The sequence below is a fragment of the Cheilinus undulatus genome, linkage group 6 (genome assembly GCF_018320785.1).
Source record: "Cheilinus undulatus linkage group 6, ASM1832078v1, whole genome shotgun sequence".
Classification (NCBI taxonomy): Eukaryota; Metazoa; Chordata; class Actinopteri; order Labriformes; family Labridae; genus Cheilinus; species Cheilinus undulatus.
This window is the reverse complement of record NC_054870.1, coordinates 33,047,028-33,074,438: the sequence shown is the minus strand read 5'-3', so window position 1 is coordinate 33,074,438 and position 27,411 is coordinate 33,047,028. Positions and strand designations below refer to the sequence as shown.

The 27,411-nt window shown below is 41.3% G+C and overlaps 1 protein-coding gene across 9 annotated transcripts in view; it reads left to right on the top strand.

Annotated features, from left to right (window-relative positions):
- The window catches only part of LOC121511453 (transcription factor COE3), an 83,001-nt gene that overhangs the window by 31,816 nt on the left and 23,774 nt on the right, over window positions 1-27,411 (top strand). For 3 of the 9 annotated variants that reach the window (XM_041790154.1, XM_041790150.1, XM_041790145.1), the window contains exons 7-10: window positions 17,787-17,868; window positions 19,842-19,983; window positions 24,406-24,539; window positions 26,601-26,727. In XM_041790154.1, the coding sequence (XP_041646088.1) occupies window positions 17,787-17,868; window positions 19,842-19,983; window positions 24,406-24,539; window positions 26,601-26,727 (485 nt within the window). The remainder of the gene's footprint in view (window positions 1-17,786; window positions 17,869-19,841; window positions 19,984-24,405; window positions 24,540-26,600; window positions 26,728-27,411) is intronic. The other 6 variants (XM_041790153.1, XM_041790148.1, XM_041790152.1 and 3 more) reach the window with 3 other exon arrangements.

Here is a 27,411-nt window from a genome sequence, read left to right as displayed (position 1 = left end):
CAGTATCAAAATGTTGTCATGGTATTTGTCCAGTCTAGACAGTGTGCAGGTTATTGCTTGCAATTTCTGATTATTAAAATCAGAAAATATCAAACATTGTGTGCTTGGGATTTCTATTTTTGCTGCCGTGGCATCCAAACAGATATTGATATTGTGTGATTTTTACTCTGCGTTGATGTGCACCTTTATTGTGACAACCCTATGGACACATGTCATGCAGCAGTGATATCATGCATTGAAAATAACTAGATGGATAGTTAAAATTCATGCTGAAGTACTCCTTTGCTTTTGTAAGTCATAAAGAGGCATCATTATTAATTTCACTGTGTTTCATAGCTCGGTAAAAACCTCCTCACAGGAGCTTTAAACAGGCTGAACCTTCAAAGGTGTTCTCCATGTAAATATATGTAGGAACATAATGTGGCCATGCAGCAGCTTATTACCAAGAATGTAAGCACCATGTCGCCCCAACACTTATTTTCATGTAGTCTAGTAAAGGGAGACAGAGTTATGGACATGACCATAGGTTGACCCCGATACATGTGTACACTCGACACAAATTATGACTCATTAAAGTGTGGCGAGGTGCGTGATTGGCATGACCTCTGACGCCAGGACGTCAGCTGTGCCCATCCTCCGCTCTGCCCCGCTTTGACAGCCACCAGTCTGACAGGGCTAGCATCGGCGCCGGCTAATTAATGCACCACTTCAGAGACCCTTTCATTTATGGCTTCTGAAAGGCATTATTAAATTAATTAAACCACCAAGAGTTAGTCATTATGAAATCAGGAGGTTTACATGGATGACAGCGTTTATGAATTAAACATCCCCAAAGTTCCTCGCAGGAGATACCCCGAGCTGCGTGTGGGTACCTAGCACGACAGATGTTTGCCCCCCACCCCCCCTCCTCCTCCTCCCTTCCCCAAGCTAACCTGTATTGCAAGCGATTTAGGTCTCATTTGGGGGTTTGAAAACTGAAAGCAGGAGAGAAAGAGGTTCAGGATAGCTAATGAGCAGAGAAAGAGAGGGGAAAAGGAGGTCACTCGCTCTGTTCATCTGTAGACAGTGCAGATGGTTCTGTTTTATACAATACAACAATGGCGTACATCAATTTGTTGATCGCTAATAGATAGCTACTCTCAGAAGACTTGCACACTGGGATCAGTTGTCTGTGGGTTTTAGCTGAGAACTCTACATTTATAGCCTGGAAGCATTTAGCAGAGCTGTGTGCTGTTTTTAACTCATCATGTGATGTGAAAAACTACAAATGGTTCACGAGATAAATCCCATAAACTTGGGCTTAGCTGGAGAGCAGAGGGCAGAGATGAGTAGCTCACTCAGGAGCCTCGACGATAGACTCCTTTTCATCTGCGGACTGAGATTCACAGATTATCTCAAGAGGCTCTCTATCTCTGTCCTCGTCTCTATTTCTCTTTTTCTGCTTTCTCCACCCTCCCTCGCTCGCCCCTCGATTCAGGAAGTTTGCCAGCTCCTGTCTTTGTTTACAATGCCAAGGGAAAATGTCAGAGCCGTTGAGAAAAATATCCTTAGAATCTTTTTTTTTCATCTTCTTAATCTAACAGTTTACTGAACTTGATAAGTGTCCTATCAACATGCTAATCAAATTACTTCGGAACCAAAATTGACAGTTTTCATTAATTATACAAGATTATTCTAATTGCAATTCAAATTTATTCATTCCGAACAGAAGGTATTCAGTAATATTTTACAAAATTTGCATATTAAATGGAGGGAGTTGTGCATTATGCATGGTAATGTATGCAGAGTTTCTTATTTTTAACTTCACGGCCATATGTGGTGTCGTTGTAGGAGCAGGTGAAAAGTCTAAGTGTGTTTAATTTGCTTGACAAACATTCGGCTGGAGCTTGTCAAGGGGAGTATTGTGAATGCCAATCTTTATTCCCTCTTTATTGATTACCCCAAACTCTAAACATCTGGAGGTAAATGGCACTGAGAGAGATGAAGTGAATCATGGGATTAGTACCTTCAATGACTGAATCACTATCAATTACTTCAATAGCATAATTCAAGTGTACCGCATAAAAGCTACAGCACCTTGGTCTGAGCCAGGATTAATATTGCAATTTAACGTAACAATGGAGGCATGGGAATGATATGGATGGCGTCCAAATTTTTCACATTGATGTCATACAGCTAATGCCGTTATCTAAATACAGGATGTATTTAATTCCTAATTTAGGCTTTGTTTGTAAAATGAAAAGGCTGAACGCATTAGGCACATGTTTTAAAAGGTAATGGATTCTGTGAGTAAAACAACCTTATTTATTCACTGAGACGCAAAACCCCCAATTTGCTCTTTGTTTTTATTTCCTAGAGCGGGCAGTGAAGTGCAAACAGCTTACTGGGAAGCTGTTTACTACTGTATATGACAAAGGCTGTGCGTGCATGCGTGTGCACGCCTGCTAAAAGTGTGTGTATGTGTGTGTTTATGGGGAAGGGGCTGCTCTTCCAGCTCCACAGGCAAGGTCTTGTGTTGTAATGTAAGCGTAATAATTATCAAACAGCATCAGGGGCTCTGGGTATGGGCTTTAACAGGGGGAGAGCATGTTTGATATGTAGAATCAGCCCATAGTGCATCCATAGAGGGTGACTAAATCGCACGGTTCATGGATCACATTAGTATTGCTCTGCATCCACACTCGCACTATAGGTGATTTCCATTTAGACACACATTTCCACATGAAGATAAATATGACTTGAATCGTAATTTCCCTGAAGTAAATATAATACAAATACAACATAATACAGTGTCAGGCCAGGCAGGCTAATAGATTACTAGCGTGTTTTCCATTTGTATGGTAAGTGGTGAACCTGGGTGGTGGTCTGGCGAGTAACAAATTGAATGTTTAATCCATCTCAGTGCAGATTGAGGGTATCAGAAAGATCGCTAGTCGTACCAGTTCTCTTGTGACTGCGAGTATATGAGATGTTTTTACTCTTCAGGGGTTTGGGGAATGTTGTTGGATTAACAAGAGGTGCAAAGTGGTAGATAAATGCAATTTCTTATCTTTTCTCAGGTCGTCTGTTATTTTTCAAATAGGTGTTTGGATTTGACGTGCAGTACTTCCAGTCACTGAGTGGTGTAATCTCTGATGCTGGATTACTGTTTCACTCAGATATTCACACATGTTTAAGAGCAGAAAATATTCTATATCTCAGTATTATGAATGATAGCTATGGCTTTCTTGCCTAGTGAAAAAATACCAAGTCACTTATTAATGTTTAGCTGCTCATTCTTTTAGATGTGTCTCTTTCTAACCTGTAAAACTCTACCTGTTATAAACTTAGTGACAATATGATATGTATCTAGATACTTATAATTATCATGACTTCTTAGGATCTTGAACTAAGTCTAATGAAATGAGGCTGACAGTAATATAATCATTAGAGCTGCTGCAATAAATCGCACCCCTTTTCACAGCATTTCAAAATGCTGCTTTTTTAAATTTGGGACTGTTTTTGTGTCATTTTGGATTTTTCAAACCTCTTAAACTAAAGGTAACTGGCTTCCTGTGTGGATACAGACCTGCTGTATAGGTAGACTGAAGATTATGGTTGAACTAAGCCACAGAAAAATGAACTTGCTATGGATCTTAAAGGTAATACGGAAACAGATAAAAGATCAAATGTTTAATATCAAATGTATTATATGATTTGCCACTTGTCCACTGAGCAGTCTGTGACTTTTTAAAGTGAAATGAGAAATTAAGGAGCAGTGGTGGACATGTTTTACATCACTGTGGCTGCTGGGAGACTTAAACTAGAGTGTGTTAAAAAGGGCAATAAAGCATGAGATTAATTGTGATAAAAAAAAACTGTACACTAATTGTGGATGTTGATAAATCGTGAATAACTTGATTAATCTTGACATCCCTCACTTTGCATTCTTTTAGAGGTGTCTCTGTTTTTAACCTACAAAACACTATCTACCATACGCTTGGTCACAATATAAAATGCATCTAAATACTTACCATTAACACCATGACCACTCAGGATTTTAAAATTAGTCTAATGAAATGAAGCTGAAATCAAATTACAACACTATCTTTAGTTAGAGTCACTTAATGGTGTTTAATTTCTCATTATTTGGAGGTGTCTCTTTTTCAAACTTTTACCAAACACCATCTATTAGGGATGTATCGATATACTAAGCTCACAATGTGATATGTATCACGATACTAATATTGTCACAGTTTTAAGATGATTTTGAGTTTTTTGAGTTTTGAAAAGAGTTGTGTTAGTCACTTGATAACACTTGATTTCATCAATTTTCATTAAACAATGCACTTAGGTTGTGATACAGAAGCATCATATAACTGGGTTCATGGTTCTATTTTATAACTTTTATTTTACAATTTACAATTTTTACAAACTAATGAAACTGATCAGAATTTATGACTCTTAATTTCTGAGTTTAATTTCATACTCTTTAAGAGGTGACTCTCTTCTTAACCTTTAACAAAACACTGGATATCTGGATATTGATTAGGTATGCACAATATTATCGGCCTGATATCATTATCAGCAGATATTGGCTGTTAAAGGCAATTATCAGTATCAGTAGATATCAACATTTCTGCTGATATGTATGCCCTACATTTTGGCTGTGAATATCCGTACATGTTGACTGTAAATTTCAGAAATATGTACTGTGAAGTCTAGAGATTTAGGCTGGACTAGCAGGCCTACATCATTTGAGGTCTTTGTCTTCATGCATTCTAACTCTTTAAACTTTAAAGTGTGTTTAAAGGACTAAAGGTTGGTTCTTTGTTTGTCCTCATACATAAAAGTGTGCTCAAAGGACTGAAGTTTAATACATATTTGAATATCCATATCTGCTGAAATTGTAAATATTGGCACATTGGAAATTAGCAAAAATTCAATATTGTGCATCCCTAATGCTGACATTATTCATGATTCTCTTACATTCTCTTTAGTTTAAAGTTAAGTCACTTACTATGACAAACAGTCGATATATCAGGGATAAATCATATTTTTAAGCATTTTGTCATTTTTAGGAGAGAAGAAGAGTAAAAAATGTGTAAAAAAAAAAGCCCCTTCATAATCACAAACATTGCACATTGGAGACGTGTGATTTAATCAGTATTTATTTTACTAGTTTGTTATTTTTATGAAGAAATAAGAGTGAAGTCGGTTCCTAAGTCTCTGTTAAGTTAAAAATGTTCAAATCAATCAATAATGTTTGATATTCATTCCTTTGGAGACTCCTCTCTTCTAAACATTCACAAAATATTCTATTTATAGTAGATTTAATGATACTCAGCTTTTGAACCAATACATTTCAAAATACTTGGTTCACAGAATCTTTTTATTTTTATTTTTTTTTTTTAGATTTTGCATTTTTTAATGAAGAAATACGATCAAAATCAATTCTTAGCTCACTCTTTATCTTGTTAAAAGTTTGAAAGTCACTTCATATTGTTTCTGTCCCTTTTACCCCCATGCTTCTCTGTCCTCTAAATCTGGAAAAAAAAAAAAAAACATACTAGCTACTGCAATGGTTGTGCCTGACTCAGTGATGGGCAACTGGCAGCCCAGTGGGCCACCTGCGGCCCTCCCCCTCACTCAATGAGGCCCTCAAGTTAGTGTCAGATAGAGTAAAAATGATGAAAACATGAGACAATCTGCTGTGAAAACATGAAAAATAGACACAGTTCTGCAATTACCTTTGATTACTAGTATATGTTTGTAAAATAAGAGATAAAATGGCTTAAAACGTCAGAAAAAAAAACTTCTACATGCATCATTAAATGCATTTGTATAAAAACTAGATATACAAGCATAAAAGTACTGAAATAATCATGATCTTTTATGTTTATTGTGTGATAAAAATGCTTTATACTGGCTTAAATTCTGTGTAACACTGATTAAGTTAAGCATTACTATTTACATTTGCATGATGCAAGCTATGTTTTTGTTCCTTTGTTAAATTAAAGTAATTTTAATTGATAAATTGAGATTATTTCACAGTTTTTAACAATTATGCAGCCCTGTCAATAACCAAAGTTGCCCATCTCTGACCTAACTGACCCAAATATTGGGATCTCAATACAGTTTTATCAGAATTTTTATGATTTCGAAACATTTTTTAAAGAAATGTGATGAAAATCAGTAATAAAGTGCGTGATTATTTTAAAATTTACTCACAATAAAAGTGCAAGAATACCCATTCCCCCTTAATATCTCAGTAAATATAAGAAACTCCTATTAATATCAAGGTTCAAAAGTTATATTTGTGAGAAAAGTCTAATAAGAGATACCAAAAAGAAAAAGCGCCCTCTGCTGTCAAAGGCATGCACGTTTGTTAAATCGATCTAAATTGTCCATATTTGTATCTGTGTTTTAATTGTAATGTGGGCTTTCTTGCATTCCTGCTGCATTTTTAAGATCAATGTGAAGAAAACATGACACATCAGGAAAAGATATGCTTCTTTAATGTAAATAAATACTCTGTAAGCACACATTTAATCTTTAATAAATGTTTGCACTGGCAAGATTAGCGTCAACTGTGCATCATCTCATATAAAGTGTGACAAATTGATATTTTTATATAGCGTAATCTGTTTACTATGCTGTTTATACGAGGAATTATTACAAACTAATTAAAGAAATCACTTTGATATAATTAGTCAGATTTCAGGAAGCTCATTAGTAGTAATTTGCATGAAAAATAAGCCCTGTAGTGGTGCTTAGACCCAGCTATTCGATCTGTGCTTTATCTGGTTACACATCAACCCCCATTGTTTGTTGTTTGAGGCGCTCTGAAGTGGCCCACAATATTTTCAGTCATTGCCCTGAGAAGCGGTGGGGTATCTTTTAACAAATTCCTCCCCTAAAGCAAGTCAACCTGTATGAGGAAGCAGACACACGCCTCTGTGTACATAAGGCAGGAGGAGTGAGAGGCAAAACACTGTCTATTTATCTGTCAGGTTCCTGACAAAGAACTGAGCTGACAAGTCAGGGTTTCCCTCCGCAGAGCAGGGGGGCTTTGTTCACCGTACTTACATGCCCAGTCTATGCCCAGAGACTCATGTTATTTGCAAATCACATTCTTTGAAAACTCACAAACGGGGCGAGACATGCCACGCTACGGGTTTTGTCAGCTGCCTTCACAACAGCTAGCTGTATCGCTAACAGTGTGTGGTTCGGTAAGGAAGCAGCTTTCTCTTAGCATTTGCCGTGCTGTCACTTTTTCCAACACATGCGATGTGTGTCTTCATGCTTGGGGTCTCTCCTCCCTCAGAGGGTTGCCATCTTCCCTTTGGACTGACAAATAAAACGCCCACACTCCCGCTGAAAATAAAAAGAGGGGGGAAAAGACAGTCCTGGAATTACATCATTCTCTGCTGGAGCAAATCTTCCAGAAATGTGGGCAGATATTTTATACCCACTTATCAAGATAAAAGTAAAAATGTTGTGCTTTTTTTTCTCCCTTAGTGGCCTTTTCTTTGGCAGAGGGGTTCTAGATGCTGGTACAAAAACAGGACCTGTTTATTCTCTATACCCTTTTCCCACCATGGACGAAATCCTTTCCTAAACATCCGGACAGAGGAGCACTTGTGTGGCGCTGATGTCACAGACCTACCTGGCCTCCCTCTCACAAAAGCTAAGGTATCATTAGCTAGGCCCACACAATGCCCATTCAACCAAGCCACTGCGCTCCTCAGGACTAGGGAACAATGTTATTTTTTGTCTCAGAATTATAAAGAAAGAGTTTTGCAGGAAACCCGACAGACAAAACCCTTTAGAGGTAAATGCTCCAGGCGGCTTTTGGGTTTAATCTTTTCCCATTAGCATTTTGCCCCCCCTCTTTTCCCTCCTGCTCACTCACAAAGACCATATTTACAGGGTCAAAAGTAAAGGCTGCGAGTCTCTGGAGACTGTTTTTTGTGTAGATCTGTACCATGTATTGACAGCACTTTTTTGCTTTTATATTCATCCCTGCTAATGTTTTTAAATGGGCTAACTTAAATCTCAAATTGAAACATTTGTTTGACTTTTCAACACAAAAATAAGAGTAACTCTAACATGCTTGCTCACTCTTAAACAAATACAGCTAAAAATCACACGTGCAAGCAGATTAGAAACCATTAACCCACAATGCAGTGCTTTATATAACATAATAGCTATATTGTCAACAATACAGCTGCCATGCTTAGGTTCATACCTTTGTGAGTGCATGTGTGTTGGGTTGTGCTTACGTTTGTGCACATTCACTCCTGCCTGTGTGCATGTATGTGCGTGCAAGTGTGTGCATGTGTGTGTGACTCCATGTGTGTGATTCATTCCAGGGCAGTTTTAGTCCTTATAAAATATTCATTTTGGTTGTGCAGGGCCCTGTAATTGCCATCTCTCACCCTGAATTATTTATACCTCGCACAGACTGACAAAGCTTTGCCATACGGCCCCAGATGAATCAGAAAGCAGCCATCTCTGCTGCCAACAGCACTGGGCTTTCACACAAATATGGCAGCCACGTCTCTCTGCCTGGCCTCTCTTAATTTGACATTTTCTTTTTCCCCCTGCCTTTGTCCTAGGTGCACAGAAAGGTTACCTGTTAGCTTTAAGCACCGACCCGCTCTCTGTCTTTCTGTCTCTATCCCCCCTGCCTACATGACAGTCCACAGTGGGTGTTTTTTTCTCTTCTGAGGACGCGTTAATGTGGCTGCGATGTCAAAGTGGCTGCCTCATGTTTTATGATGACTGACCAGTCCTGACAGCCACTTTGGATGTATGTATTATACATTAGTAATAATATGATGTAGGAATACACTCGCATATGCTTGCGCATGCATGGACAGATAGCAGATCCACCGAATCACCGACCTATATGTAGCACTGGACATGCAAATAAGCTCCCACTGGCCCTGCAGGATCCAGCATGGCTGTCGGTAAATGGTCAAAGCCCCCCTGCCGGCCTTGCCTGTACAGCTGCGTTTCTCTGCTCGGGTCTGATCACTCTAGAGGAGAGAGACGCCGCTCTATGGCTCTCATTGTAGACCAGGAACCCTCATCCAACACCCTAAATACTACTATTCACCTCGGCCAGCTCCTCCAACATATGCTTATCTTCCATCTCACTGGAGCAGGGAGGTGCTGACTGGTATTTCCTCAAGGCCCCAAGCTCCGACGCTGACCAGTAATCAAAACTTCACATTTCTCCTGTGCAAAAATAACCTGGAGATACCTCTGTGCCATCCAGCTGGCGTGCTGAGTAAATACTCCTGGATTGTTGATGGTTATTTCTTGAAAAGTCGGCAACCTTGTGGCTGTCAAAGTCATTATGAGTAATCATCATCACAGGGTTTTTATGGTGATTCAATAATATTTCTGAATCCCAGATGATGTCGGCTCTATGGCAGCAACTAGCGTTTGATTTGTTTTTACAATGGAGCCATGCAAGACAAAACAATGCAGAATTATTTATGTCTCACGTCTTATTATATTGTGTTCAAAGTCCTGGTAGAGAAAAAGGCGAATTCAGAGTAAAACAAAGAACAGCGTGCAACAGTACACAGCCTCAGCGGTATCTTGATGTGCAAGGATGGGAGAGGCTGAGAGAAAGCTCGGGGCTAAACATGCAGTATGTGGCGGGTTGGAGCTAAAAGCTGCATAAAGCACACAGCCTTAGTCCACTGTTAGCAAGTGATGGATAGTTAGCAGGAGCTCCGAGTCTTCGTCTAATCTGTTACAGTAAACCTGTGCCAAAGCCTGAAGGGAATCAGTGGGGGCCCCTGCAAGGAGTGGGTTTGACGTGAAACCATTTGTGAAGACGAGCGATTCTCTTAAGTAAGAAACTAACAGTGTCCTGAGAGAGAGAGAGAGAGAAAGAGAGAGAGGAGGTGAACAGGAGGAAGAGATACCATAATGAGTCCTGTAGCCATGGAGTAAATGAAGAGGGATTGACAGAGTGAGGGATCCTCAAGTGAAATAATGTCAATGCCACTCTGCCCATTAGAGTGAAAGGGGGGAGGATGGAGGAGGAGTGGGTAAAGAGGGATGAATGGAGGGAACACGGCTACATGTTAGGGTGCATGCGGAAGCACATAAATTATTTGTGACACCCACACAACACACATACAGACACAAAAATATGAAATATGAAACAACAAAATGAAGTGTCTGGGAAAATAAAGAAATGAAAACAAAAAAATATAGAAACAGGCCTTGGAAATACCCAATAAATTCTCTGGGACGTGAACAATAATAATCACAGTGACATCTGCCTTGCTGCTCTCGGAGGAGATGGGCCGAAGCCGAAGAGTGGAAGGGGTTAATCTCCCAAACCCAATAAGGTTGTATAGTGAGGCACTTGTTCCCTGATAAAGAAGTGATAGGATCTGTGGGTCCGGTCCCTCGGCGCTTGTACAGGGGTAGAGCAAATATTGTTAATGTGCTGTGGTTTACTTCAGCTAAGGCGAGAAAAACAGCTCAGCTTGACGAGAGAAGACAGCGGCCAACCAGGATAGGACAGAAAACGGCCAGCACAGCTCAGCCTCCCAGGGACTTACAGCATACATATATATGTCCAAGACCACTCAGTTGCATAAATAAGTGTTGGGGTAAGATTAAGATCTATAAGCGTCTCTATTTCTCGTTTTACCTGCTCCGCCTTGTCACAACAGGGATCTGAATGCAGTTCAGTGGAGTGCCTAATAACTGGAGCAGTAGGTAGGGAAGGCAGGAGGCTTGACATTAAGACCCCGGCGTTTTGGAAATCCGATACGCTATTGACCCGTGTACTACTATCTCAGCGTAGAGATCTGGTGTCAGCAGATTGTAGTCTGGTGTTGGGAGCCGTTTCTTACAGGGCTCCTGTAACAGGGGCCCATTGAGTCTGGGAGGCAGCTGGGGCCTGATGGGCTGGAGCTGGGCAGTGATCGATACTCACCGCCCTGCAACGGATGACCTCACTGTCATGGCTGCCGGCTGTGGACACTGCATGCTAGTCATTAGTGCTGGGGCACCAATCAGGAGCTTAGAGTTGTCAATACCTGACTCTTACAGATACTGTGGCCATCTGTCAGTGTATTGTGTAACAAATACAGGGAGGCTCTTTTGCACAATAAGAACAAGGTGTACTATTGAAGGAAATAACATGCTTTTATTTTCATGATTTAAAGCTGCTGTGTTGAATTTACTGCTGGCTATGAAACAGAATGAGATTAAAACTGATGTCTCTCTTATGAGCTGCTAAAGCAAACCAGATCATCAGCATACAAGATTCATTATTCTTATTCTTAATGCCTGCAACTACTGTTGCAGGGTAGCACAGGTCAAGTGGCATGACTCACAAAACCCTGAAGAAAGAGATCCTTTTTTTTAAAGTCTTTACTAAGCAAAAATGTTGATAAGTTATTTATTTGAATGTTAAAAGACAGCAGGAGGATATTTTTGTGAAAAAATTAAACACTACTTACATGTGTAAAGAAGTAAACAGAGAAGAGCATGAGTGGAAAGAGCACAAGAATATGGCACCCAAGTGAAAGTGTGAAACTTTGATTGAAAAAAAAATACTCCAGTAAAGTAAAATTACTGGTCTGTAAATCTTCTTAAGTGTAGGTGAAACGCAGGGCTGTCAAACGATAATTATTTTTTATCATAATTAATCCCAGGATTTCTGTAGTTAATCATGATTAATAGCCCTATTTTAAAATTCTACTATTTAGCATTAAAACTGGTTTCATTTTAAATTTAGGGTAAATAACTCCATCTTTGGATACAAACCTTCTTTTATTTTTAAAGAAAATAAGGAACATTGAGTAAATCAGAGATTATGGTATGAACTTAACCATGAAAAAAGGAGTTTGTTATGGATTAAAACAAAAAAGGACAGTAACATATGTAAACAAAAGGTACAGATGATCTGATGGTTAACTGAGCTGTCTGAGTGTTTTTATTTAAGTGAAATAAGACCCTTCGGAGTAGTGGTGGATTTGTTTTAAACCGCTGTGGCTACTGGGAGATGCTGCCGTGGATAAACCCCGGTGTACTGAGAGGGACAAAAAAAAAAAAACATGGCTAATTAAAAAAAGTAATGCAGTGATCGTGGGTCTTAATCAATTGCCAATCAGGCATTAATGCTGACAGCCCTTGTAAAAGCATATCATCTAAAGCAAGGGTGTCCAAAATTTTTTTTACTGAGACACACATACAGAAATAAAGAGCCACTTTCATGTACCTCATCTTGAGAATACTAATGTTAATAAAACAAATCTTAAGTGGCTTGGCTGACTAGGCAAATTGACTATCATTTTAAGGATTTTGGAAAGGCCAGTCAGATTTCCGGGACCCCTGGCTCCACCCCTGAATGTAACTGGTACTGCTGTTTGCTGTCATAATCCATTAGGGCATTTTAAATGTAGATTTTTCTTTTATTTTGGTTGCCACTATGTTTACCATTTACGGTGTTGTCTCAATTTAGTCACAGAAATACATTTAAAAATGCCTCTTGTCAAAATGTGTGTTTACAGAGTTAGAATGGTAGCACTGCCTTGTGCTGAAACTACATGGTAAAACAAAGTCAAGCACAAGCTTAATGTTCCGTATTTCATGTTATTTCCAGAATTTGCTGCTGGCCAGTCAAAACTGGACACTGGGCCGCATTTGGCCCCCAGGCCATGGTTTGGACACCCCTGATTCAAAGTTTACTCAAATTCTGTCTGCTAAGTAGTTGCATTACTGAGTAGTAAGTTAATCACGAATCTCCAACCAGGTTCTGTCATTGAAGGAACACTTTGATGTTACAGATCCATAAAAATCATTCTCTTTCTAAGTGCCAGGTTTATGCTGTTGATGGAAAGTTTGGACCTCATTTTTTGTCTTTGGTTTGTAATTTTACTCAGTAAAATATCTATCCATCCATCCATTATCTGTACCAGGGGTTCCCAAACTTTTCAGCCTGCAGCCCCCAAAATAAGGTTTCCAGACTGGGGACCCCCATTGTCTGTAATGGTGGTTGAGGCGTAGGTGAACACAGCCGTGCACAGTCAAGAACAGTCATTTTCAGACTTACACTTATTTTTTTTAAACTTTGATTTCAGCATAAATCTCACCAAGTGATGATGCCATTATTTTGAACTGAGCTGGTTTAAACATAGATTTCTTAAAAATGGGTGAACTATAATGGAATTTAAAAACATTTAAAAACATTCTATGTTTTTTCGTGGGGTTCTGGGGTCGCAAATGTAATGAAGTTCAGTGTAGTGAATGACAATTACTGATTTTTACAACTATTCAAACAGGCACGAGTTACTTTTCACCCCTGGGGAATAGATACCACTGTATTCAAAGGGGGCGCCAAAAACCAAAAGATTCTAACAGGAGCTTTAAAGCTCCTTTAAGAAGGTTTTCTTTTTTTCAAGCTGGTTATAAAACAGACTAAAATTAATGATATGACCTATAAAAGCAAACTAGACAGTTGTTGACAAGATCTGTTAGTTTCATTTGGTTATTTTTAATGCTTTAATGCTGCTGCAGGGTTAGAGATGAGTATTGAAATCTGGTACCGACACATCCCATACCTACCTGGACCAAATTACAACACAGATACCGATGCTTCATTTGATACCCTGCCATCCCAAATGAAAGGCAAGAATTGGAATTTGTGTGATTTATGTCTTAAGTTACACCTGTATCCTTTTCTTATCCTATATTCATCTGGCATCTTATTGTGAATCATTTAGACAGCGTTTATTCTCCCATTGACTTTCAACCCATGTTTTTCCTCTCAAAAGTATCAATTCAGGCACTCTTAGGCACCAGCACTGTATAAAAAAGTATCACTTTAGCACCAGTAAAAGAAAAAACCCAAGCGATACCCATCCCTATGCAGGATGTCAGACAGATTGGTTATTTGCAGAAATAATTCATTCACATTTTTAAAGTTACGGTTAACAGTGTGTGTTATGATTTGACCATAAGAGAGCCCATTTAGAAGTTTTGGTGAAGTTTCCTTTAAGAAACTTTTCATTTGTGTTGACTTTGGTGCCCCCTGTGGACGAAGTTAAGATTCCTGGCTTTCTTTAAGTCTCTATTCAAAAATCTTATCAATGGGAAATGTTAAAAAAAAAAAAAAAATGTTAATCAGTTGGTCTGAAGCCTACCGCACACATCAGATAAAGACATTAAAAAATAACCAAGCAGAAATAGTCAATCTTGTTGCTGATGATCTTGTTTGCTTTTGTGGGTCATAAAAACACATCAGTATTAATTTCAGGCTTTTTCATTGCTTATTTAAAACCCTCATAGGAGCTTTAAAAACTCTGATTACTCATGTAAAATTGCAAATAGAAAAGAGGTAGCACTTTGTCCGGGGAGGTCACCAAATTTGACATGGACTGAAAGTTCCTCACTGGAGCTTAAAGAGAGCAGTGGGTGAAATAATATTAAATAGCTGAGGATGAATTAAAAATTTTCCCAAGTCATTAAAAAATAATACTTATCTGAAAATGAATGGATTAAAAAAAATGAATGAGTACCATCCTCGGCCTTGGATGCAGCCGTCTTAATAATACAGCATTATCCTTATTTGCCCTCTTCACTCAAATCAAAGGGATGGACATTTATGCATGAGTGACATCAACCCTGCAATTAAGTTGGCCATTTAAATGAGAGAAGGCCTTCCTCACCTCGCCTGTTTGTTTTTTTCCCCTCTCTCTTCTCTCTCGTTTTTTTCTCTCCCTATTCCCCTCACTGTTTGATGATGGGAGAGGGTGAGCTAGAATTAGGGCGCTGGGTCTTCCTTTGAGTGTCAGCCTAAAATGATCAGAGTAAAGATAAGAGGGTCTAGCAGCCCTCAAATCAGTCAAAGTGCCAAAGTCGGCCTTTTTCTCCTCAATTACCGGGTCTGTGAAGCCAGGGAGTGGAAGGCGCCGAGCCTGCTGCATTACTAAAGAGACAATCTATTTCCCCTTTGACCAGAGGGAGAGAAATCATTATGGCATGATTAGTAGCTTCGGCAGTGGGCGAGCATGGAGGTACTACAGGAGAGTCGTATTAATTGCCTCAGACCGAGGCATGAGCGGGATTGTTTTAACGTTGATTTGTGGACCTGTATGACTGGCTGTTGGAGATAAAAGCCGATGTCAGGTCTTAGTTATACTGGCAGACTTTGGGCAGGAGGAGAGAGAGAGGGTTGATGTCAAAATGAGCTTCCATAGCCGCCCTGGAAGTCTTTCTCTATATGCCTGTCGATGTCTTCCTCTTTGTCTTTCTTCACACTTCATAGTTTTCCTTTACGCCTCCCACTATCCCTCCCTCTGCTCCCCCCCTTCTTCCCTCAGATGGACTCCACCCCACCCCTTCCCACATGCACTCCCTTTCTCTCTCCCTCCTCCAACTGATAGCTGCCTCGGCCGATTATTTCATCCAGTGCGGTCCACTGAGAGCCTCCTCTCCCGGCTTTGGAAGAGCTTTAATTAGCCATGTTAATATCCCCTTCATTGGCCTTAATATCACTCAACACCTTCCTCCATCTCAGCGGCCACCAGGGTCCCCCTGTCCTGTCAGAACAGCTGATTATTGAGAAGGATAGCTTTAATCAAACCTAATTGCAGTTCATTCTTTCTCTCTATCCCCCTTTGCCCTCCATTGCCAACATCTAATGGCAGCGACGACTTGATATCCCATTAAAAAACAATTAAACAAGCTCCTTTTGTCTCCGTGCGTGCCAAAACACCAGCACAAACTTCTGTAGATATTTAAGAAGTAAAAGAGAGAGAGAGGGGCCTTGTCTTAATTGCTCTCCTTTTCACCAAGGACCAATTTGCGCTGCGCTCATGGAGAATCTTAACCAACTCAAATGTAATGGATGCTATAGCACGGCTTCTGCTGTGGACTATGAAAATTAAGCTTATCTTTTTAGCAGAGAAATTGTGCTTAATTGCCTTCATAACAGTAAACATAAAGGAGCTTCTTTATGATAGCGTGGGCACTCCATTTTCTTGTGTTTATTGTTTCTTAACTTTCGCCGGAGTAGAAACAGTACGTAAAAGCATTAAAGTATCCAAGAAAAGAGACAAGACTAACTCTGAAAGTAATGTCTTTCTTTTATGAAGTCAACACATTGCCTAGGAAATGTATTCTATCTCTCGCTCCAACATAAATTGTCTACCAACGGGGGATGCACGCGCACGCTCATGCACACATATGTGTGCAGAAGTGTGAGCACGCATTGCAAACACACACACCAGCTTTACCCAATCTGTATGAGAGGCGACAGACAAATAAAAGTCGTATTTCAGGTCTGCTTTCCGCAGATGTCTGCTGCTCTACATTATGACTCTTTGGGGAAATAAAAACAGGGTCAGGGAATTAGAGTACATAATGGTCATTTTGATGATCAGCCAACAGATGCAACCCGAAAACACAGCGAACACAATCAAGCGAAATGCACTAATGACAAGTCAGGTTTTTTATGGCCTCGCCACACACCGACAGGCAATCAGCATTCTGGCATGGGTTAAAACGTCTTTTATTGATGTCCGAGCCAAAGCTCCTTGGATGTGGAGTGAAAATATTTTCTCACCTCTCCTCTCCCTCCTGGGCCCTCAGCGGAGCACAAGGTACAGGAGTCTATCGAAGAACGCTTCTAAATGACCAGTGCATGTGTTAATGTGGCCAGGGTTAGAAGGGTCATTTCAGACTCTGATTTATGGCCTGGCCGGGATCCCACTGGGTGAGCGAGCGAGAAGTCTTAAGTGTTGTGAAAGCGTCCTCGCAGGCCACACAAGCCACTGTATTTAGCTGAATGAAAAGGCCGTGCAATCTATGGTGCAATCTATGGTAATCCGATGAGCCACTGCTATTCTGTGAGCAGAGGTAGTATTACAATAGAAGCCACAGTGTTGCATATAGTAATACTAGTGCAATGTGATGAAAAATAAATATCACAGCGCGGTATTTATAATGAATCGGAGAAAGCAAAGGCGCAATCAGTCATGATTCTGTGGGGAGAATTTGCAAAAACAACAAGTCAATTTCATTGTTTATCCTGTGTGGTTGTGTGAGAATTTAACACAACAGCCTACATCTGAGACAGTTTTTCTCTCTCTTTTTGACTATTTTATGTGCTATGGTGTTTGGGTAGGCTTTATCAATAAAGAGAAAACAAGAAAGAAAAGCATCTCACAAACTAACCAAGCCCAGATCTCACTCAGACGTGACATTTGTTCAGAGACGATTAGCCAGGTTGTAATTTGTGGCATAATTGCCTCACCCACCCACAAGTGCATGGGTGTGCGTATGCGTTATGCTCCTGTGTGTGTGTGGGTGTGTGTGTGTGTGTGTGTGTGTGTGGCATACGGCAGTCCCAGGAGTGTCCGCCTAATTGCCTGACAGGACTATAAGTTTTGTGGCGCGCTCTCACCTTGTTAGGTCCTTTATCCCTGATGCTCTTCAAACAAGACCTGGTCACAGGTGGGCCTCATTTGCTTCCCTATTGAACAGGAGAACTTTAATTGCACAGGGGGTGTCCTGGGATTAAAGAGGTGGGTGGAATATCAAGTGACTTCCTGTATGTTAGTGGCAGATGGGTGTTGGGAAAGACCTGTGAACTCAGGTGAGCCGAAGAGACGACAAAGAGACTGATGCTCCTGATTTTGAAAGGGTGATAAATACAACAAAGAGATCGCAGCATCACGTTTGTTTCCGACTCATGTCGTAAATCTGAAGAGTTTGATAATCTTACCAATTTTTTTTCTCTGCTTTGTCCTCTCTTTCAGATTCTTCCTAAAGTTCTTTCTCAAGTGCAATCAGAACTGTCTGAAGAATGCAGGGAATCCACGAGACATGCGCAGATTCCAGGTGACTGAAAAATCTATTTTACACATATGCTCTGTCTATTTCTGTCTCTCACTCTGTCTCTCTCTTTTTGCAGACACACACACAGGTGTTAGCTACACCCCACTAAGTCACATACGAATCTATTATTGGCACTGAAGGAGGCAAAAAAAAAAAACGAGGAAGGGATTTTGTGTCCTGCGCGCTCTGGACAGAATATTTATTAGGGAATACCATCTGACACAAATAAGGATAGAGGATTTAAGAGTGCCATCAATTGTGTTCCTGACAGCTTTCTGAGCCTCAGCGCAGAGGGGAGGACGATCCAACCACATGTAACAACAGTGTTAACTCAGGATCTGTCTGGCAGCGGAAACGCATACTTTCTTATGCACACATATGCGCATGCATGCACGCTCACACGCACTTGGATGCATGCCTATAAATGCTAGGAGTGCATATATTTGCTTTCTCCACATCCCTCTCCTGTTCTTACCCACATATGCATACACTTAAACTCACACATATGCAGCTCTGTTTAGCCAGTGAAAACCATCTTAAGCCATCTGAAAACCATCATTATTGCAGGCTGACAAAACGCTGCGATTTACACTAAAAGGACATGACCGTTGAGCACTTTTTTACTACCTCTTTAACCCCTTTGCTTCTAATATGTCAGCCTTGAAATTATCGACCCCCATCCCTCTCTTCTTGCTGATCCATTTATCCAACCATCCATCCATCCTACCTAACCGTTTTCACGACAAGAAGCCTACTAGGTCAAGGTGAGAGAGTGAGAGTTTAGCGTGATTTGTCCCATCAGGATGGTGACAAAACTGCAGGAGGGCGCTGACAGACCTGCTTTGTGATAAGCACACAAGCACATACGCCAGCAAGCATTCTGCAGGAGGGGAGCCCAGACATGAAACAGACAAGACAGGGTGTCCCCTCCTGATGTCACCACCATCAGACCTCCCCTGCCTCCTCAAATCTTCCCTCAGGGTGAATGTGGACTGATGCATGACAGCCACTCAGGGCTTTTCACCTCTCACTCCTGTGTGTCAAAAGAAATGCAAGAACTCTGAAAAATCTATGCACAAAAACAACAAGATTTGGGTTGTTTTATTGCGCCTGATCGTTGCTTGTCTGAAGTCCCACAGTTAGCATGCATTTTCCCCCTAAATAGATTTCCCAGATGCTGCAGTATAGGTGTTTCTCTGGCCAAAGTTGTGTATTCTGCATGCCTTCCACTCCACTTATTACCCCAAAAAACCAGCTGGAGGCCAGAGAGGGCCCAATCCATCATCCTCAGCTTGGCCCAGCTCTGAACCTGCTCACAAGAATGGAGCTCTTTCACTCCCCCCTCTCTCTCTCTCTCTCTCCTCTCTCTCTCTCTGCACCCCCCCACCCTTCCCAAACCAACCAAAGAAGAAAAAAAAAAGCGCCCCCCTAAATTCCACTGCTACACCGAGGTCACTCACCGGCGAAGCAAACCTGAGAGGGGCTCTCTGTTTCCGGCTCAGAAACACTCTGGCCCATTCACACGCGGCTCACTGTTTGGAGATGTGGTCACCGAAAAAACAACAACAAAAATAAGCATTATGAAATATGGAGTGTGGCCTGGAATCTGATCCTGGTAAAATGTTTGCTGAGTGATGGGATGGTGCACAGTTCAGCTGCTAATGACTCCAGTAATATTTTAAAAGGGGAGGCCTTCCACCCTCAAAGAGAGATGGACAAGCTGATCAATAATTCTGAGCATGGGGCTATGATGACAGTCGGCGGAAATGGTATTTTAGTGATTGAAAAGTCAATTAGCTGTACACAAGATGCTAAAAAGCAAAAACAAAATGGCAGAGACGCCGAGTAATGTGATATATCCAAACAGAACAGCAGCAGGAGGGCTGACAATAGAAATCAATCGTACACAAAACAACCCCAAAACACTGACAATATCTTTCTTTTTGTGACTTATTTCCTCTTTACTCCTCTCACAGGTTGTCGTATCGACGACCGTCAATGTGGACGGCCATGTCTTGGCTGTCTCTGACAACATGTTCGTACACAACAATTCCAAGCATGGGCGAAGGGCTCGCAGACTCGACCCTTCAGAAGGTACGCCTCCTTATCTGGAGAATGGTAGGCACATTTTTACATCTTATAATTTGCTACGCTCTTTTTTTTTCCTCTCCTTAGTTCCCATTTTTTTCCTCCCATTTTTTTACAAATCAACCACCTTGTTGCTTGTAGCTTCTTTTAGTCCATCACCACTTCCATTTTTGACTTTTTTAGTTGCTTCTCGCCTCGCTCATACCTGTTGTTGCTTTGACTGGAAATAGTATGCATCAGTGAGGACTCCAGCAGGATGATTTACACTCTAAGCCATGATTTTTTAAATGTTATACTACTTCCAGTCGCTTAATGCACCTACATTTGTCCTAAAAGCCAATGTAACATGATCAAATTGCTTAAGAATTTGGCTGTGAGGTCAATTTCCTGTCATTGGGTTCTGCAGATTTAGCTGTGTGAGAGCTGAAACAGGGGGAAAGAGAGAGAAAGGAGGGAGTGGGGGAGGGAAGAGTGGGGGCGGCCTATGAGAAAAACAGAACTTACTGTTTTTCTTCCAACTGATTCCATATGATAGACTGATTGCCTGCTCAGCCAAAAAAGAGAGAAAAGAAGGACCACCAATCCATGGGAAATTTCAAAAAGTAAAATGCACTAAACATAACCTCCTGACCCTCGTGGCCTCCGCTTGCAGATGGGAGCACACAGCTGAAAGATTGTTGGAAAAAAAAAGAACAGAACTGACTCGGGCCAATTGTGCAAATTGCTTATCTTCAGATTTCAAGAGCCAATTATGGCTGGGCAAACAGTTTATATACACCACTGACTAAAACAAGCTTCTCTACACATTAATGGGCATTAATGGTTCTATCACCAAAAGCAAATGTAATGTTTAATACAACAACGACTAATAAAAAAAAGACTAGACAATTAATATATCTCTGTGCTCTCCAGTCCTAGTGGGGGAAAAAGCTAATCTATTTGTTTTTGTCTTTATTAATGACTCCTCTACTGGAGAACAAAATCAAATAATTAAAGTCCTGCCCGGAGCACCAAAGTCATTATGTTCGCTGACGTTCTGTTTGTGTGTTTCACGTTTATGACACGATAGGTGTGGATCGCCTAGCAACCAGTTTCTTAATGAGGGGAGCAATTAAAGAGGTTGAGCCCTCGCCTCCATGTTCCCTAGCTCCCTTGGGACCCTCTGTGTTGTGTGTGCTTGTGTTCTTTACAGGTTGCCCCAGCCCATCCTTTTCTTCCTCTCTTCACCACACTCTTCAAAGCAGCAGAGTGACGCCCCGTAAAGCAAGAAAAAGAAGCTATTGTCAATCGCCCAGTTGAACATGTCTTTGTCTAATAACTTTAATACACCTTGTCTCTGCTTAACCGCGTAAGCTTGCAGACAAGTTATTTTTTCCTCCCCCTCCCTCCATCCTTCCCTCTCTCCTTCTCTCTCGCAGGCTCAGCTCCATAACAAACTAATTTAACATGCATCAACAGCGATCGCTCGCTTTGTTTGAGTCACCTTTAACAAACAGAGATGTGACACGTAAAGAAAAAGGAAAAGCAGGTCATAAAATGTAATTCAAGCCATGTCCTCCATCGTACTCTGACAACTAGGAAGCGGACAGACAGCATGCTTTAAATTAGCAACACATTCTTCTTCTTTTGGGGTCCAGCGGGCGAGAAGCCTCAGATATGTGACTGAAACAGAGAGGCATCCTCTCTGTGTTAGCACCCGTCTGCTTCACATTGATCAAGAGGTGCTGCCCCCTATTGGCGCAACCCTGGGATAGCCCATAGATGACAGACTGAGTCTCACCATGTGACATTTTTGTTCACTTTGTGTGTACTGTCACACAACAAGCATATTATGCATTCAGACACGAACGTGCTTTGTGGCTGCCTGTCACTCAAACATGTATAGATTCAGGCTCAAAGGTGCATAAACATGCTCACAAATAGCCCAGTCTTTCACACAGCAGCATCACCCCCCACACATGCAGACACACACGCAAACAGCAGAGAACCAACACTCACACATGCACGTTCCACAGCTCAGTTCCACCATTATAGAGCCCCAGACAATATAGGAGACTCAGCACAGAGCCTGCAGCGCCTGCCTCATTTGCATGCCAAGTGGCTGTAATGCTGTTAGGGTTTATGCAATAAAGACAAGTGAATCCAGACTGCTGGGCCTAAGAGGAAGAAAAGGGAGGAAAAAGGAGAGAAGGAGAAAGAGAAGGAGAGAGAGGTTAAGAGTAAGCGAGAGGCAGAGGAGAGAGAGAGAAAGCGAAAGAGAGAGAGGGAGAGTCAAAGGGAACAGATGGCCCAGGGAGAGGTAAAAGGTATAATCCCATCAGCTGCACTATCAACCGACCATCTGGACATCCCACAGCACAATTACAACACATTTCAGCAGGCAGAACAAAGGACGGCTTCTCGGGGCCACATCAGACCTGTTTGAGTGTCACAATACTAGAGCCGGGACCTCCTCTGCTCAGATCTCGGATCAGTTTTGACGTCATCTGCGGCTAACCCTTAGCAGAGAGGAAGAAAGATTAGGATGGATCACAGATTGGCTGTCTGGGGGTCATTTCACAGCAAAGTGGATCTTGAAGTAAACTCAAACACACAAACTAAATGCCCTAAAAAAAATCAGCACGAAAAAATACAAGCTGTAACATATGAATTCAAGTGGAATTCTCTCTGCTGTAGGCCAAAGTTTGCAAAGACTTAGTGATGCAACACTCAGAGTGTCTCTTTGCATCCTCATCCGTCCACTCCTCATGATGCCGATCATCTGCTGAGGGGGGCATTGTGCGTGTCTGTCATCAGATCGCCTGCGCTGACTGTGTAATCCACTTCGCCACGGTCCCCATTCAGCACATGCTCCCCTCTCTGTCTGCGCATTGAGACATATGCAAATTTTTTTAGGCAGAAGGGTGGACGGCTTAGGGCCTCAGTCACTGCCTCTCCATGGGTCCTTCTGCGCGTGGGAGGGGGGCGCTGGGATTTCCGAGATGTGTGTTTGTGTATGCCTGTTGTAGGTTTCAGGCTGCAGCTGCCCCCCAACAGTCGCCGTCACCATCAGGGCCCTCTTCTTGCCTCCTCCTCCTCCTTCTTCTCCCCCCTCCTCCTCTCTCTCATCCCCAAAGTCAATTTGTTTACAGTAATTTTGAAGGGTGAATTATTTGCTGTAATCGTCCGCACTGATGAAGGTCAGGCCCTTAGAGGGGGCCCAGCATGCCCATGGAGGGTTGGTCCTCTTTCAGACGCTCCGCTTCGCAATTAAGGAAAGCAAATGTCACTCCTCCAGGCCTCACAAATGAAAATCTGTACGAGGTGATTAGCATGAAGTCAACAGCGCCTGTTAAAGTCAGATTCCCTGTAGTACCGCTGTGTGTGTGTGTGCACTTTATGGGCAGCGAGAGAGAGCAAACATGACCTGAACAGACCCAACAGCAAAGCAAACAAAGGGAGATGTCTTGTCGGAGGTGATCCATACAACAATGGCTGCCTGTGATTTACTTACTGGATGGAAAGGATAATAGAGGTGCAGCTTGTAGAGGAAAAAGGGAACTTGCTGAAATAGTTGCTCACATTTGGAGGAGTAGGAAAAACATGCAGGATTCATAGTGTATTAAAAGATATTGATGGAAATAGATTAAATTTGATATTGCTACTTTATGGCTAGCTGTCATGCTATTTCTGTTGTAAACATGGTGTTGTGCTGAAAACCATATTAAGGTAATGCATCAAATGACAGTAGATGTGAGGCACCAGATCACTCAAATTAGATTATAATAACAACCCAGACTGTTGATGAATGGCAGAGCGACGTCGCAGAAGTCATGCCAGATGAAAAGCATTGTAATAAACAATATGAAATGGATTGAATCGATCACAAAAAGCCAGAAAAAAACACAATCTGAATAATTCATAAGTGCATTTGGCGTTATGAAACCTGATACTACACTCAGTGTGACTGCACTGTACTGCATATGCAGAACAAAGGTAATGAAATAACATGAAGCAGCAAAGCTTTCGCTTGTCATTTCCACTTTAACAGCCTCTATTCTTGACTCATTTAAGATGTGTTCAACTTTGAAATTTTACTGTACATGCCGGCTGCATGCTTAATCAATTCTGATAGCTACATTTGCCCTGACACATAATTTGCTCCATCAAATCATTTTCCTGGCAAGCCCGGCGTTTAGCCTTTGTGAAGTGGACCATTTGAAGGGTCTGCTTAACTACACCACTCCGGCGCGCTGATAAATGATTTTGATTCTCATGCCTTAAAGGACAAATCCATCATTTTTTTTCCAGGGGGTAATTTCCATGATATGTCTTTGTGAGAGAGAGAGACATGCAGGGTTGAACATAGGGGGTGATGCAGTGATGTGTCTTTGTGGGAACAAAAAAGAGAGACATAGGCTCGGATGTTAAAGCTTGGGTGCTGAATTTGCTCTTCTCTTTGTCTTGGATAAGCAGCCACCCCGTGCATCAAGGCTATCAGCCCCAGCGAGGGATGGACCACTGGTGGAGCCACTGTCATCATCATAGGAGACAACTTCTTTGATGGCCTACAAGTCGTGTTTGGAACCATGCTCGTATGGAGCGAGGTATGATGAAGATTTCTTAAATATCTGACTTAAATTTGGTTTACATTTCAGCGATCTAATCAATTAAACCTGCTTAATTGTCTACCAATATAGTTTCTTTGTAACCTTGCAAAGCAGATGGATACGCCCGGTTCCATGTTTTCTCACTGGCGAATGTTTCTCATCTTGCAAAGCTCATGTCTGAACCGTTTGGGCCTGGTTAGAAAGTGACAGAACCAATCAGCGAGGGGCAGTACTTTTGGGCATGGTGGGGGTCGTGGCGTAAGCAAGCAACAACAAGAGGCCGGTGCAATAATGGCGGAAGAGATTAGCGTGGATGCTGCTAATAAACAAGTCGTGTACTAATCGACAAAAGTTGTGTACTGACATATCCACAGTCGCCATGGTTCGTAGAGTTATGCAGTTCTTTATTGAGTTTACTCCTCCAGTAGGGGCGTAGGCGCGCAGCTGGGTAGCGGCAAGGTCACGTGTTTTGTTGCTCTGATTGGCCTGAAAAGATGTGACAGACAGAACGTTCATCCAGTCACCCTCCGAGTTATTTTTTTTTTTTTTTCAAAGGCTCTGCTCTTTCCCAAACGCTGTCTATCTAACCAATTCTGATACTGAGTATTTGAATATTTCACCACTTCTACTGGTGTAAAACTTCTTCCATGCCAGCAGGCTCTCTCACATTTAACCATGAAAACAGATCAGAGTTTACCCAACAGGTCACATCTTCAGCCCAGTAAAAGACTTTTATTTGATTCAGCAGATCCCTATATAACATTTATTGGACACAACACAAAGGCGTTGGTTACTGATAAAGGTGCATTCCACATTATTTGGCAGATGGCTGATGTTTCTAAACAGGGCCGATAATCAGCCAATGTTTAATCGAAGCATCTGTGCATTTGACATGAAAACATTTGCATGTTGGTAGAAAGGGACTTATTGCTGACAAATTTCCTGCTTTGGTTGACTAAAACTGTCGTCTTGCACTGTGTTTCATGATGCAACAGTTTATTCTTTTGGGGAGATGTGAGGGGTTCAGGGTAGCTGATCACTGGATTTATTTGTCTACTGGCCTGATAGTGATTTTGCATTTGTATTTATAGCCAATACAGTTACCGTCACTAGTCTTGATACAGTTACAGTTAGCAGAATTCCGAAATGTAGGGATGCACAATATTGGATTTTTTTTTTTTATATATATATATCCAGTATGCCGATACTTAAAAATTCATTTTATGATAAGATACAATACACTTTATTGTCCTCTTAGGAAAATTTGTCCTGGAGTCCAAGTTCTGCACACATGAAACTGCCATATACAGTAAAAACACTTAAGTAATCCGTATTACTGCATATACAGATACTAATATATAAAGTTCAGACTTAAAGTTTCAGTTTAAGGATGAACTAAGAAACAAACTTCAGTCCTTAGAATTAAAAAACTAAGAAATGAGGATAAACAAAGACTTCAGCTTATGGTCTGTTTGTCCTGCCTAAAACTCCACAAACTCATTCACACATATTGGCGACATTTAAAGACAATTTAGGCCATCGTTTGTAAATATATGCAGTAATATTTAGATGTGCTGATACCTATAAGTCTGTTGAAACTGATCATGCCAATAACACTGTGCATCCTTACTGATAATATTAGCAGTCCCCATACTGGTACACTTGTATTTATGCTGATACAAGTATTGGTATCAGTATCATATCAGTTTTAGTACCAGTCCCAGATCAGTTATCTTCATATGTGGTACCATAAATAGTCCTGATAGAGATACAGTTATATTTATACTTATAATGGTGTTGTATTAGTGTTGAATCAGTATTGGTACAAGTCCCCGATAAGTTATATTTAACTGTATATCAATTAGGGCATCATTATAATATTGATATGTTGGTGTGTTATCAGTACAAGTTCCAGTACAGTCACTATGACCTGTATAATGACATCTCTGGTGATGTTTTTTAAAATCTTTGGGGAAAAAAAACCCTTTTGCTGAAAGTGAGGACAGATGTTTTTGTTGTTAAAAAAGCTCATATTTTTTTTCTCTCTCTGTAATGTAGCTGATAACTCCTCACGCCATCCGCGTCCAGACCCCACCTCGACACATCCCAGGCGTTGTGGAAGTCACGCTGTCCTACAAGTCCAAGCAGTTCTGCAAAGGTGCCCCTGGGAGATTTGTCTACACTGGTGAGTTCAGACCTTCTCTCTCTCTTCAGGCTTCTCCTGTGACCCCCTCTCCACACCTCCCCTCTCTTCCCTCTGTCTGGATGGAGCCCTCAACCCCAAGTCAAGGGGCTAATAACAAACTAACCAGGGCCCTGCTTGCTGAATGTTAAAAACCTTCGCTAGCTAGCGAGAAGAGGTGTGTCATGGAGGGGGTACCTATGAGTGCAACCAGATCCCCCATCTGACCTGCCATCGTACAAGGGCGCTGCCAAGCTGTGTTAAACTCAAGCTGTCTGGATTACTCATTCTGCCAGTTCTCTTTCTATCCTCCCTGTTTTGAGACGGATAATGCTGTCTGCTAATTTGCTGATTTTGTCAGGCAAAATGTGGTTTTGTTTTTTATGAATCAGATTAGAAATGCAATATCCAGGTTAAGTGCACGAGCGTGTCTGGAGTTATTCTTGTGTGTGTGAAATCACAGGAGAGAAAGTGTGCAAAAAGATAGAGGGGTGTGTATGAGAGAGAAGAGTGTTTGTGTGACACTATAAGTAAAGGATCTGATTATCTTGGCTAACAGAAGGAAGTGGTGGTCTTATCTGTCATCATTGCTGAGGAGGCAGAGGTTGAGGGGGTCAGAGCCTGTCTGACCTGGAAGCCTCTGTCTGTTCTAACTCTGATGGGCAGAATGAAACGAGAAGGGGGGGT